The following is a 13,140-nucleotide window of genomic DNA, read 5'->3' on the forward strand; positions in this document are numbered from 1 at the left end:
ACTTACCCCAAACGTTGAGGACAAAAATAATATTTTACTCTAATATAAAATTTATCTTAGTAGTTAAGTTACTTATAATTGTGTTAATATATAATTCGTTTTATTAAGATTACATCATGTCATAATTATGATAATAGCTTAACACATTTAATTTTAAAATAGTTGAATATTAAATATTTAGAACAGGTTTTTATATATAATTCATAAAATTAAAAACAATCAAATCTAACATCTAATATGACTTCAACCAACAATAGTAAATAACTAAATATGAATGCGTTTATAGTTATCACTTGTAACAAAGGAATTCATATTTTATTTTTAAATTAAATTTCTAACGATGCGAAGTTGCAAACGAGTTATATATAAATACGGAAAAGTTCTGCATCCATGTATTTTTTACATGGTTGTTAACCAAGCAATTTCTTCCACACGTGGGTCCTCCACCTCTCACTCGTTTGTCAAATACGCGCTACATATAATGTGCTGCAACCTAGAGTTTTGCTCAACGTAAACCTTCTGCTGCAACGTCAACCTCCTCCTTCTTCTTCTTCTCTGCTCGCGTTCTTTTTTATTGATCTGCATTGCCTTCATCGTTCTCCTCTAGTCGCGTTCATCTTCTCGTTTTCTTATTTCGATCTGGTTGCATTTATCTTCTTCCTATTCTTCTTCGTTTTCTTCTTCGATCTATACTTCTGAAACGAAACAATAAATGACTAACTTCAAATCAGGAGAGCGATATGGATTACTCTTCTGAAACTAATCAAACTGACAAAGTTTGGATTATTCAATTTTGAATCGAATTGAATGGAATGCAATTGCTAATTTGAATTGAATTAAATGGACGGAGGTGATTTGAATTTGATTTTATATAATGGATTATGTTTCGTTCACTCAATACTATACAATTGTTTCACCATGAGTACTGTGTTCGGTCTGCAGAAAACTGTTTGAATTTGATTTTATATAATGGATTATGTTTCGTTCACTCAGTACTATACAATTGTATTGTGTTCGGTTCACCATGAGTACTGTGTTTTGTTCATTCTGCACTATTCAAAACTCTTCTTCCTCACCTTCTACTGCTTCTTCACCAGAGAGAGAAGGAGGAAAAGACAAAAAAAATACAGCAGCAATAACAACAAAAGAATAACGATAGGATTTCAGGGTTTAGGAGTTTAGGCTTTAGGGTTTATGAGTTCAGGGTTCAGTGTACAGGAGTTCAGTGTGTTTCAAACTTTTGATTCGTCCCGTGTATTAATTTCAGTTCACCGTGTTCATGGTTGAGAGTTTAGGGTTTAGGGGTCTAAGGTTTAGGGTTCAGGGTCCAGGGTTTTAGGGGTTTAGGGTTTACGGTAGGGTTCAGAGTTTAGGGTTTAGGGTTTAGTGTTTAGCATTCAGGGTTCAGAGTTTAGTGTTTAGGGTTCGGGTTCAGGGTTTAGAGTTTAGCGTTCAGAGTTCAGGGTTTGGGTTCAGGGTTTAGGGTTTAGGGATTTATGGTTTATGGGTTCAGGGTTCAGTGTTTAGGGTTCTGGTTTTAGTGTTTAGGGTTCTGGGTTTAGGGTTCAGTGTTTAGGGGTTCATAATTTTTTGGTAAACAGGAGAACAATTTGGATTACTCTTCTGAAACGAATCAAACTGACAAAGTTTGGATTATTCAATTTTGAATCGAATTGAATGGAATGCAATTGCTAATTTGAATTGAATTAAATGGAAGGAGGTGTACTGAATTGAATTGAATTGAATTGATAATATGTAAATTGTAGGCAGAGTTATTTGATTTTATATAATGGATTATGTTTCGTTCACTCAATACTATACAATTGTATTGTGTTCGGTTCACCATAAGTACTATGTTCGGTTCATCATGAGTACTGTGTTCAGTTCACCATGAGTACTGTGTGAAGAAGAAGGCGAAGAAGAAGAAGCGCAGGAGAAGAAAAAGAAGCGTGGGGAGAAGAAGCGTTGGGTAAGAGCGATTTTGTGTGTGTTAGGCACATGTATTTTCACATTTCATTTAATGGTATTAGATTTTTTTTTGTGTTGGGTCAACTTGGTTACATGATTACATGGATGTGTAGCATTCCCGATATAAATATTTAATCCTATACAGTTAAATAATTAAAAATAATTAATATAATTGTGTATTATTAAAAAAAGTTGATGCTAAAAGTATTGTATAAGGATTTTTTTAATTAAAAAGCAAATTCATATGTATGTTGAGAAATTTTTTTTTGCATTTTAGGAATTAAATTTTTTCATATTTATTTAAATAAAATACCCTGTATACATGTGCTACCTATCGACTATGTACAAAAACGTGTGAGAAAAGCACCTCATTTTGTTGAAGTGTGAGTGTGTAGTGTTCAGTCCAAAGAGTAGAATTGAATTGGTTCAGTTTTCAAGTTTTCATCTTTGGAATTCACACAAACATGGCTGCTCTTCTTCCCTCTCCCTCTCACCTTCTGTCTCCTATCTCTTCCTCTCGTTTCCTGAGATTCAAGGTGCGCCTTTCTTCACCCTTTTGCATTTCTCTTTATGCTTTAAGTTTCCTATTCTGTTATTATTTATATTATTAAATTAAAGTACAAAACCTATGGTTTCAGTTGCTGGTAGAGCTTCTTTTCTTACTATAGTGTTCATATTATCTTGTAGTCTGAATGAAAGGTGTTCCGTATGCATATTTGAAAAAAGAAAAAAGAGGCTTAATTTTTACACTCTTGAATTCGGTCATTCTGTTATAACAGTTTACAGTAATCAAATGATAAGTGTAAATAATTATTTACATATATTATTTCTTTGTTTGTTTGTGATTGTGTATTATGGAATTAGTCAAATCTGAAAAGTGCTGGTTATTATTTGGTTTGAACATTATGAATCTTTGGCAAAATTTACACTCCGTTTAGAAATGATTTCTTTTTGCAGTTTAGGGTACAATTAGCTAAGGCATTCATAGATTATAGTCTGCTGAATTGGCTTCATCTGCTGAAAACTCTTCTTTGTACCGTTGCAGGTTTCATCATGCTTTGTTCAGAAGAATTTAAGTGTTAAGACATTTTCTGCTTCTTTGAAGACACGCCCAAAGATCTTGTGTGTTATGAATAATATGTCTGCACAGCAATCAGATGACCATGGGAAGATGAAATTGAACCAATTGACAGACAAGGCACAAAAGCTTTGGGACAGTTCACCCGAGCCGGTGAAGAAATTCCCGTGGAATAGAACGTTGGACAACTTCATTCAACTCATTCTTGATCTTGTTTTGGCCGTAGTAAAATACCTAGCTGTACCTGTGTTCGTAGTTACCTCCATTAGTGAGTTATCTTACTGTGGACATGAAAGGAAGCTGGCTCTTGTTCCTATTCCATTTCTCTTTGGTGTTGCTGTTGCTGGGGTCCTTAAGAAGACTGCTTTAGAATTATCTCCACGACTAAAGGTAAAAATCATTGATTATGTACCATTCTGTAATCTAGATATTAGATAGAATAGTTGAATGGAGCATTAAACTGTTTTATTTTTGGTAGATACTAGATAGTTTCCGAATTCTGAAAAAACAGTTGTGATACTTGAGCTCCATAGAGCATTCTTCCTTCCAAAAGGATTTGAGTAGCCACATTGCCTCTGTGGTTTGAATTGCTAACAAGGAAGCATGCTTCTTATGAAGTTTTTCACATTGCAGATATGTGATAATGAATTAACAACACAATGATTTCAATAGATTTTCCCTTTGTGCCCGTTTACTGTGGATTCCAAATTCCAATACTAGCATCTAGCTTGTCTTAATGATATATGTGAATACCCCTAGATGCTAGCCTTGTATTACTGGGCAGGTCTGTTAGGGGCTTAAATTGGTATTGTTATGTCACAAGATCATGTTTAAGTCCTGGTTGACTTTCCTGATTTAAACTAGTTTGGTTTTCAGGATGCAGAAGTTCCATGGCATTTACTTGCAATTGCAATTTTCTTCACATTAATCAAATTGCCCGGTCCATATTACCCTTATTGGGGACGCATAATCATTCCTCATTTTGTAAATGGTGTTCTCTTAAGGACGCTGTGGTTCGCAATTATGTGGTACAGAAGGCCTCAAAAAGCATTGAAGATATCAGATTCTACATATGATAGTTAGTACACACCCTGAGCTATGACACCAACCTGAAGAACAATTTATGCAGTAAGTACCATCAATTTTTTCTATATTTCATATCTCCGAATCCACTGCATGTATGAAAAATTGTGATTTGGGTCTTTACAAGGCTATGATAATTGCTTTTTTCTCTGATGTGTAAATACTATGTTTTGTCTTTTGTGGATATTGATCTTGTGTTATATATATGGGAATATATGGTAAATTGATACGGGCATTATATAATATATGTGCATGTCAAGATCTTGTGATCAACTTCAGATGCTTATTAGAAATGTTATTGATAAATTAATCATTAACTTGTATTTTGTTCGATACTGCAGACACTTGCTATTACCCATGAAAATTCAATTGGAGCATTAGACAGTCCTTGAGAATCTTGCTGAAATTACAATTGTCTTTGTTGAGAAAGATGTAGAAAGCTATGCTTGATTACTATGTTTCAGGGGAATGGCAAATTTGATTCTATTGGAACTGGATGAGCCAGATAAATAGGTTTATAGGCATTACAATTTACCAGCATGTAGCAAGCTGTACTTGAGAAGTAGATGTGACTTGCGACTCAACTTTTGTGTAAGGAGAAGTTTCTGGAATGACATTTCTTTCTGTTTTTATTTTCTGGTCAATGTGGCATGTTCATATGGAGCTTGTATCCAATTTTCAGCTCAGTAAACTCGGGAATTCTATTTGAGTTGCCTGTCTAGTGAGATCATTAAGCAGTGAAACTCTATTTCTAATCTACTGGTGTCATCATTTGTTGGAGTTTTTCATTTTAAATTCTTCAATAATGTCTTTCATTTAAAGTAATCTTATTCAAGGCACCATCCAATGCCAAAAGTTGAGATTTGAGTCTTACTTAATTTGGTTCCCACATTGATTTGAATAATTAGAAATGTCTTATGGGTTTAAATATCCAATTCATGTACATAATATTTTATTTTGAATTTAATCTTTATATAACAAATTTTTTGAAGTTATCTTATCCCCTTTTAATTTTATTCTTGTTATTCGTAATTGTGATAATGATAGTTATTATGATATACGAGATAGTATTACCCAAAATAGCAAAAGCAAAAGCTGGTGAGGAAAAAAAACAGATTATTCAAAAGGGTAATTTGGATAAGAATGCCAAACACAAATAGGACCATTTGGATAAGAATGCTTTCCATTCGAAGTTCTAACACAAGGACACACCCAACGGTAATTTGCTTTTATATTTTGATGAGCAAAAAGAGAGCTAAGTTTTCATCCATTATGCACTTCACTACTTAATTTTCAAGCATTCGGAAACCTAAACTGTTCATTTTTTTTTTCACATGAGCAAATGCACTGATTAAGCATGGATTAATCAAAATTAAACAGCACCAAATCCATAGCAAGGGGATCACTACTCGTGATAGATGCCAGAAAATAATCAACAAGTGATCATATGACAAGAACAAAGCATTACTTCCATGAAGGTTGAAGATGTGCAAGATAATACAATAAATATATAGAGCACCATATGTAATCAACAAAGATCACAAAATACAAGCAAAGCAGGATGGATCTCAAAACATTCTAGTACAGTACTCTTGCTTTTGAATTAAAAACTTTTTCTTCAACTACATATTCTACACCCTGTACAAGTTAAACCCAAGATATTTAAACATTAAAATTGGTCCAATAAGCCAATTTTCCTTTTTCTTCAACATGCTTACATTGCATAAACTATTTCTCCACTGCTATCGATATCAAGGTCGGGATCATCGAGCTCTAAGTCTTCGTCCATGTCGTCAATATCCAAGCTGCCGTTAAGATAACGGTTCAGAGACCGAGTTCCGGCTGCAGGAATTGTAGCCTCAGCAATTAACTGCATGATTTCTTCAATGCTCTGCATTGGTTGTTCAGGCTCCTCAAACTGGGTGTTTGTATAGTCAACCATGAGATCAGCTGGGAGGTTCTTCAAGAACCACGGATGGTTTCTAATCTCAGGAATGTTTATTCTCTGCTTTTAAAAGAACATTAGTTTCCAACTGCAATCTTAATGCCACATGTGCACGGCAACAAGAGAAGAAAACAAAGAAAATGCGGCAAAATTGTAGATTAGAACATTTAAAATCCATTTCATTTTAACTGTCTAAGGAAAATGTATATTATGACACTTGATTGTATTAGTAAAGAACATAAGTTTCATAGGGAAAATGTCATGATAGAAACTGACCTGGGCAGGGTCAGCGACAAAGATCCTTGAGATCAGATGACGGCATTCAGGTGATATGCTAATACTGTCAGGAATTGAGTACTGGACTTTCAAAATTCTCTGCAAGCAAAAATCAACAGTTTTAGAAAAGGAATTCAATAATATTACCGCATTAACCAGAAAGGATGCAAAAGGCTACATGAATTGTCTTCTGGAAATTTTTTGGTTCATCTGGATCCTCAAAAGGGTATGAGCCCACCAACATGACATATAAGGTCACACCACAAGACCACACATCCGCAATCTGAGCCATAATCGAGTAGCAGCATCATTGTAAAGCATTAGTAAAGAAGAAAAACAATGCTAGCCAGCCTAAAAATGCAGTTATTGTGCATTAACATCTAATATTTGAAGTATGACAAGCATAGAACCACTTGTACTATGCTGAAGGTTATATAGTAGATCTTAATGCAGTGGCGATCCAATTATATTAAACAAATCAAGTGGATGACAGCATGATGCTAAACAAGTGAACAACACATATAATGCTTTCCTTGAAAAGAAGTTGGCAGATTGTACCAATTAGCAGATGGATGTGTTCAGAAGGTGTAAATAAGATGGAAATAAGAAATCTGCGGACACAGAAGCTAATTTCGTACATCTCAATTGGAAATTATTAGAATTTCACAGTGATATATTTATTTGGCCTCATAGCAGCAAAATACCTTGCCATCATATTCCTTCCTGAGTAGAACTTCCGGAGCAATGTATGCAGGGGTACCAACTGTAGATTTTGGTTGTGAATGTAGCACTGAGGACTGCGAAAGAAAAACAGCATAGATTTGTGTTATAGATATCACAAATTTTATCAGAGAAAGAAATTTGCTTGATCTTGGAGGAAACTAAAATTTCAATTAACTGAAGATGTTCAACAGATAAAAGCAGCAAGAAAAAAGAGGCCGACCTTAGAATACCCAAAATCACATATCTTTAATCGCGGAGCTGGACTGCCATCTAGTAATGTGTTCTCTAACTTCAAGTCACGATGGCATACTTGCTGCATTAAAGAAGATAAACAGAGAAATTCAGGTTAGACTTCTCGCCTATACATTCTGTGAAACAAATGCACGAAAGTACCAAACTTGCATACCATTGCATGACAGTAGCTAACCCCTGAGATAAGTTGTTGGAAGAAGAAGCGCGCCTGAAACGAAAGATAATTAATAATAGCCATTATATAACATATAATGGCAACAGCAGTATGATGCAACTAAACAAATGCAGTAGATAAGAACCTCATCCTCATTAAACCGTCCTGCATTGCATATTCGCTCAAATAGCTCTCCACCAGCAGCATATTCCATCACAATAGCCAAATGTGTAGGGGTTAATATGACCTATACTCGCCCAGTAAGATAACTTATCAAATTACAGCTTAAGTAGGAATAAATAGAACAATTCATTGGGAGTATACAGATAGCAGACCTCTTTGAATCTAACAATATTTGGATGCCTCAGCGATCTGTGATTTATAATCTCCCTTCTCACATTTTCATCTATCTGTTAACAGAAATTGAAGTTAATAACTTAACATCAATTCACTCAACAGTCAACAGCACAACAAGATCAGTTAATTATGTCCAATATTAATTGCATTTACCAGCAAATCTTTCAAAATCGTACTGATTGCAGAGCAATCTCAGCTTAAAACTATGATACAAATCAACAAAAGCTTTCAAGTAACAAAAAAAAAGTAAAAAAGGGATGATCTTTGACATTAAAATTGAAAGTCAATAACTCAACTGCCAAATCATGAGTTCATGACCCGCAACTAATACACGCAAATCAAACACACCGCAATAACCATTAATAGACAAGAACAAAAAGAGGAATCAGAAAGAAATTCGAAGCTCAAACCTTATCACCTCTCTCAATATATTTGACAGCAACAAGCTCATTAGTGTGCTTATCTCTCATAAGCCTTGCCACCCCAAAATTGCCAGAGCCAATATCACGAACAAGTTCATACCTTTCACTCTCGTGCATGATCGCCATATCCATTCCAACACCAACATTCACTGCACCACCTCCAGGTCGATCCATTCCCAATTTTTGGTTAAAATACAAAAACTATAAAAACCCAATTTTCACATTGAGATACCAATCATGTCAAGGATGAAAGGCAAAAATAAAAGATTAGATCAACCAAATAGAAAATTGAAGCTTTATAGTGGTCAAGCGTGTGAGATTCCAAACCAAAAATGGGAACTTGGTTTGGAGTGGAAGCAGTGGTTGAAGCTGGGAAGCTGAACTTTGAAGTTGAAGTTGGAAAATAAAATAAATTAAAAAAACCAAAAAGAAAACTCGGTGATAAGCTCGTGAATGTGAACTTGTGAAGTGTGAAGTGTGAACCCTCCTTTTTATAATTATTAATTTAAATAATTTATTTATTAATTGTTTCTCTTTGGTGTGTCAGAGTAGATGGTGGTGCGTTGTCTTTCTTTCTTTGTTGGTCTTTGATTTTATCCACACCTTCCACTCATATTTTATTATTACATGCATGCGTCATAAATCAATGTAATTTCTAATTTCTTTATATTTTTATTCTTTTTTAATCTTCTTGTGGGGGCAATAACAACGAAGAATGAAGAAAGAGAGAGAAAATTAGATTTGTCATTTGTGTCTGAAACAAGCATCACGGAAATAATCTTCATCGTCTTTTCCGGAAAATAAAATGCCCAATTCCCAATGACAAATTATTGAGTAAAAACTCCAACTCTATTTATTTGGTCTTAAAAATTTTTTGAGATTGGTAACTGGTAAGGATCTAGATGAATAGGGCTGAAGAGTTTCTAAAATACTTTGGAAATTGGGAGTTTAACAGAAAAGAGATATTGATATTAAAAAGTTAAAGAGAAATTCATTTCAGACACTCAAGTAGAAGTAGATATATGCCACTTTTTAATTGATATTTTTTTATTTTTACATTATTCACATAATAAACGTTTTAAAAAATTCAATTATAAAAAAATTATTAAAAGATCATCAAAATTTATTATTTGACCATTATTTATCTATTAACTCAATTTTATTAATCTAATTTCTTTAATTGACAAATAATTTTGCCCTATTTTAAGAGCAATTATTTTTTTTTTGGGTCATATTTTATTAAATATTTTCTTTTATCAATTCCTTAAAGTACCCTTAATCAAATCCAAATTTTATTTTCATCATTTAGTCCACATCAGTATAAGAGAAACTAGAGAAGAGATAACTAAACATCTTTTATTTTACTTTTCACACAATGATAGAACATTTACACTATAACTTAATTGTTTGAGAAGGTATCTTAAAAAATAGTTTTATAATTAATTCCTAATTGATTTAATTCAATTAGTATGCAAATAACTACCATTATGAATTTAGATCCTCCAAAATTAAATTTTATAAATTGATAAAATAAAAAATTAATTACAATTAAATATGTAATTCTCATCCTATATAAATTCCATTATCTAAATTTAAAAATAATTAACTTGTCCTTTATGAGTTTAGAAATCTTATCCAACAATTATAGTTTGTTAGAAGAAGTAAGAATTTTTAACCCTTTGTAAGAGATTTTCTGGGTACAACAAAACTTACTTTAGAGTTTAGAGTTTAGATAATCCCATAATATGGTCAAAACCAAAAAGATAATCCAAAAAAAAAAAAATTGAAGTGATTGGGGGAATTGCAGAGTAGAAAGAAGCAAAGAAGAAGAAGAAGATGGTGATGAGAGTGAGATAGATAAGAGCTCAAGAGTGAAGAGTGAAAACTGAAAAGTGAAGAGCTTCAAGTGTTTGTCTAACCCTAACAATAATCTAAAGTCCTCTTCCTCTTTCTCCATGCGCACTTCCACCCACACTCTCTCACTCTCCCTCTCCCTCTCCCTCTCACATCTCCGCCACTCCCCCTGCCGCATCTCCCTTCCGCCGCCGTTACTTTCCCGCCGTCCCCGCCAATTTCCCCGCCTCTCCGCTTCCTCCGGCACTTCCACCGCCTCCGTACAACAACAAGAAGAAGAGTATGAATCGCTGCTGCCGGAGATCGAGGCGTTCGAATTCGAGAGAAGCGCGGGGGCGGCGGAAGATATGAGGAAGGTGTCAAGCGCGGCGGAGGTGGAGGTGAAGGAGCTGAATGAGCTGCCGGAGGAGTGGCGGAGGGCGAGGCTGGCGTGGCTGTGCAAGGACCTTCCGGCGCACAAGTCGACGGCTGTGAAGATACTGAATGGGCAGAGGAAATGGATGAGGCAGGAAGATGCCACGTATCTCGCCGTCCATTGCATGCGCATTCGCGAGAATGAAACTGCTTTTAGAGTCAGTTCACTTTTCCTCTTTACACTTATTTCTTATTAGGTGGAAACTCAGGTGCAGTGGACTTTAGTTGACTTTATGTGAAGTTGATAATTGATAGTAGTTAGATGATTTGACTGATTTGACTAAATTTTTATTTAGTAGCTCTCAGTTATCAACTTCACGTGAAGTCGACTGCATCTGAGTTTTCACCTTCTTATTACTGCAACTGTCAATTACATGTTGGGAAATTTAATTGCTTTAATTCACTGTGAAGGTATACAAGTGGATGATGCAACAGAGTTGGTACCGATTTGATTTTGCTCTTGCCACTAAGCTAGCTGATTACCTGGGTAGAGACCGAAAGTTTTCAAAGTGCCGCGAGGTATTTGATGATATTATCAATCAAGGTCGTGTTCCTAGTGAGTCAACTTTCCATATATTAGTTGTTGCTTATCTTAGTGCTCCTGTTCAAGGTTGTTTGGATGAAGCATGCAGCATTTACAATCGTATGATTCAGTTGGGTGGTTACCAGCCTCGTCTCAGCTTGCATAATTCCCTCTTCAAAGCTCTTGTCAGCAAACCTGGGATGCTTTCGAAACATTACCTTAGGCAAGCTGAGTTTGTATATCATCAATTGGTTACAAGCGGTTTTCAAGTGCATAAAGATATTTATGGTGGCTTAATTTGGCTGCATAGTTATCAGGATTCCGTAGATAGAGAAAGGGTAGACGAAATAAGGGAAGAGATGGTACGTGCCGGAATTGAGCAGGGAGGGGAGGTGCTAATATCCATCTTGAGGGTTTGTGCAAAGGGGGGGGATGCGGAGGAAGCTGAGAAGACTTGGTCTAAACTTCTTCAGCTTGAGATTGATCCCCCGCCTCATGCGTTTGTGTATAAAATGGAAGTCTACTCAAAGGTTGGCATGCCTAAGAAGTCTTTGGAGATATTTCAAGAGATGCAGGAGAAACTAGAGACAACAAGCACTGCAGCCTATAACAAAATAATAGAGATACTATGCAAAGCACAAGAATTGGAATCTGCGGAATCCATTATGACAGAATTTTTGAATAGTGGTTTGAAGCCACTGACACCATCTTATATTAGTTTACTAAGCATGTACTACAATTTGGAATTACACGATAAACTTGAAGAGGCATTCTTCCAGTGCCAGGAGAAATGTCGTCATAGCTGTACTGTATACAGTATATATTTGGATTCATTGGTGAAGGTTGGTAATCTTGAAAAGGCTGAGAATATATTTAACCAAATGAATCGTGATGGGTCTGTTGGTGTTAATGGCCGATCATGCAACATTATCTTGAGTGGATACCTGTCCTCTGGAAATCACTTGAAGGCTGCAAAGATCTATGACTTCATGTGCCTAAAAAAGTACGATATTGAAGCCCCATTGATGGAAAAGCTTGACCATCTCTTGAGCTTGAATAGGAAAGTTGTTAAAAGACCAATGAGCCTGAAGCTAACCAAAGAGCAGAGGGAAATATTAATTGGGTTGCTTTTGGGTGGTTTGCAGATTGATTCTGATGACCAAAGGAAGAATCACATTATCCGTTTCGATTTTAAGGTTAATTCTAGCTACCATTATGTCCTGAAGAGTCATATACATCACCAGTTCTATGAGTGGCTGCATCCTTCTTTTAAGCTGAGTGGGGACATTGACAATGAGAAGATACCAAACAAGTTTTGTACCATTGCAAGCTCTCATTTTGGCTTCTATGCAGAACAGTTTTGGTCAAAGGGTCAGCCAACGATTCCAACACTTGTCCATAGGTGGTTGTCACCATGTGTTCTTGCATACTGGTACATGTATGGAGGCTGTCGAAATTCGTCAGGGGATATCCTGCTGAAGATAAAGGGAAGGCGCGAGGGGGTTGAGAACATTGTCAGAAAGTTCAAAGCCATGTCCTTGGACTGTAAGGTAAAGAGGAAAGGGAGGGTATTTTGGATTGGTTTTCTGGGAAGCAATTCAGCTTCCTTCTGGAAATTGGTTGAACCTTATGTTTTAGAAGATGTAAGGGTGTTTCCTGAAGCAGGTGACCACACATTGGAGGGGGGTTCAATGGAAAATGAGAACATTAATTTCAATAGTGATTCTGACTGATGAACATACACCACATTCATGAATCATGATCGGATTTGGAGCTGCTTTTATTCATCTCACTGACACTGAAGTGGCTGCTATGTTGCAAACTTCTGAAATACCCCTTTTGTATATTCTTAATTCCCAATTGCATAGAGAATGGACTTTCATTGTATTAGTTATCTGGTAACTACTAAAAATAAATTGAACTATTATTGTTATTCTACATATTAATCAATCAATAGTATTATGTAGCATTTCTTGGAATTTTCATGAATCTTATTAAGAATAGGTTTTTATTTCATTTATTTCAAGTAATAATAGAAATGTTCAATTATTAGGTTAGTTTATTTTTTTGCTTAATTTTTTATATTTTATA

At 35.3% G+C, this 13,140-nt stretch overlaps 3 protein-coding genes across 4 annotated transcripts; 2 read left to right on the plus strand and 1 right to left on the minus strand.

The window, feature by feature from the left end:
• The first annotated feature begins 2,294 nt into the window (after positions 1-2,294).
• On the plus strand, positions 2,295-4,886 carry LOC107624120 (uncharacterized). Its single transcript, XM_016326582.3, has 4 exons — positions 2,295-2,504; positions 3,014-3,436; positions 3,923-4,174; positions 4,471-4,886. Exons 1-3 carry the CDS (start codon positions 2,433-2,435, stop codon positions 4,127-4,129), a joined length of 702 nt encoding a protein of 233 aa, XP_016182068.1. The 5' UTR covers positions 2,295-2,432; the 3' UTR covers positions 4,130-4,174; positions 4,471-4,886.
• Positions 4,887-5,578: 692 nt separating this feature from the next.
• Positions 5,579-8,840, minus strand: OST1 (Protein kinase superfamily protein). Of its 2 annotated transcripts, none has more exons than XM_088487055.1 (9): positions 8,255-8,840; positions 7,815-7,889; positions 7,625-7,726; positions 7,480-7,533; positions 7,294-7,386; positions 7,055-7,147; positions 6,529-6,633; positions 6,351-6,449; positions 5,579-6,134 (listed from the first exon to the last, which is right to left on the minus strand). In XM_088487055.1, the coding sequence occupies exons 1-9, from the start codon at positions 8,285-8,287 to the stop codon at positions 5,844-5,846; spliced, it is 945 nt and encodes a 314-aa protein (XP_088343181.1). In that variant the 5' UTR covers positions 8,288-8,840; the 3' UTR covers positions 5,579-5,843. The 2 variants fall into 2 exon arrangements, with proteins under 2 accessions (XP_088343181.1, XP_016180542.1); XM_016325056.2 differs by having other exon boundaries at positions 8,247-8,753.
• Positions 8,841-9,912: 1,072 nt separating this feature from the next.
• OTP51 (endonuclease) lies at positions 9,913-13,026 on the plus strand. Its single transcript, XM_016326098.3, has 2 exons — positions 9,913-10,684; positions 10,938-13,026. Exons 1-2 carry the CDS (start codon positions 10,214-10,216, stop codon positions 12,780-12,782), a joined length of 2,316 nt encoding a protein of 771 aa, XP_016181584.2. The 5' UTR covers positions 9,913-10,213; the 3' UTR covers positions 12,783-13,026.
• Positions 13,027-13,140: the final 114 nt, after the last annotated feature.

Source organism: Arachis ipaensis, chromosome B10 (genome assembly GCF_059453495.1).
Source record: "Arachis ipaensis isolate K30076 ecotype BB chromosome B10, ASM5945349v1, whole genome shotgun sequence".
Lineage (NCBI taxonomy): Eukaryota > Viridiplantae > Streptophyta > Magnoliopsida > Fabales > Fabaceae > Arachis > Arachis ipaensis.

What these genes read in the sequence shown, in the direction of transcription:
- LOC107624120 (XM_016326582.3), top strand. Translation starts at nt 2,433, where the DNA reads ATGGCTGCTCTTCTTCCCTCTCCCTCTCACCTTCTGTCTCCTATCTCT. An exon ending in CTCGTTTCCTGAGATTCAAG is followed by an intron (nt 2,505 to 3,013) that starts GTGCGCCTTTCT and finishes GTACCGTTGCAG; the next exon opens with GTTTCATCATGCTTTGTTCA. An exon ending in AATTATCTCCACGACTAAAG is followed by an intron (nt 3,437 to 3,922) that starts GTAAAAATCATT and finishes TTTGGTTTTCAG; the next exon opens with GATGCAGAAGTTCCATGGCA.
- OST1 (XM_016325056.2), bottom strand. Translation starts at nt 8,432, where the DNA reads ATGGATCGACCTGGAGGTGGTGCAGTGAATGTTGGTGTTGGAATGGAT. An exon ending in ATATTGTTAGATTCAAAGAG is followed by an intron (nt 7,727 to 7,814) that starts GTCTGCTATCTG and finishes GGGCGAGTATAG; the next exon opens with GTCATATTAACCCCTACACA. An exon ending in TTAGCTACTGTCATGCAATG is followed by an intron (nt 7,387 to 7,479) that starts GTATGCAAGTTT and finishes TCTTTAATGCAG; the next exon opens with CAAGTATGCCATCGTGACTT.
- OTP51 (XM_016326098.3), top strand. Translation starts at nt 10,214, where the DNA reads ATGCGCACTTCCACCCACACTCTCTCACTCTCCCTCTCCCTCTCCCTC. An exon ending in AGAATGAAACTGCTTTTAGA is followed by an intron (nt 10,685 to 10,937) that starts GTCAGTTCACTT and finishes TTCACTGTGAAG; the next exon opens with GTATACAAGTGGATGATGCA.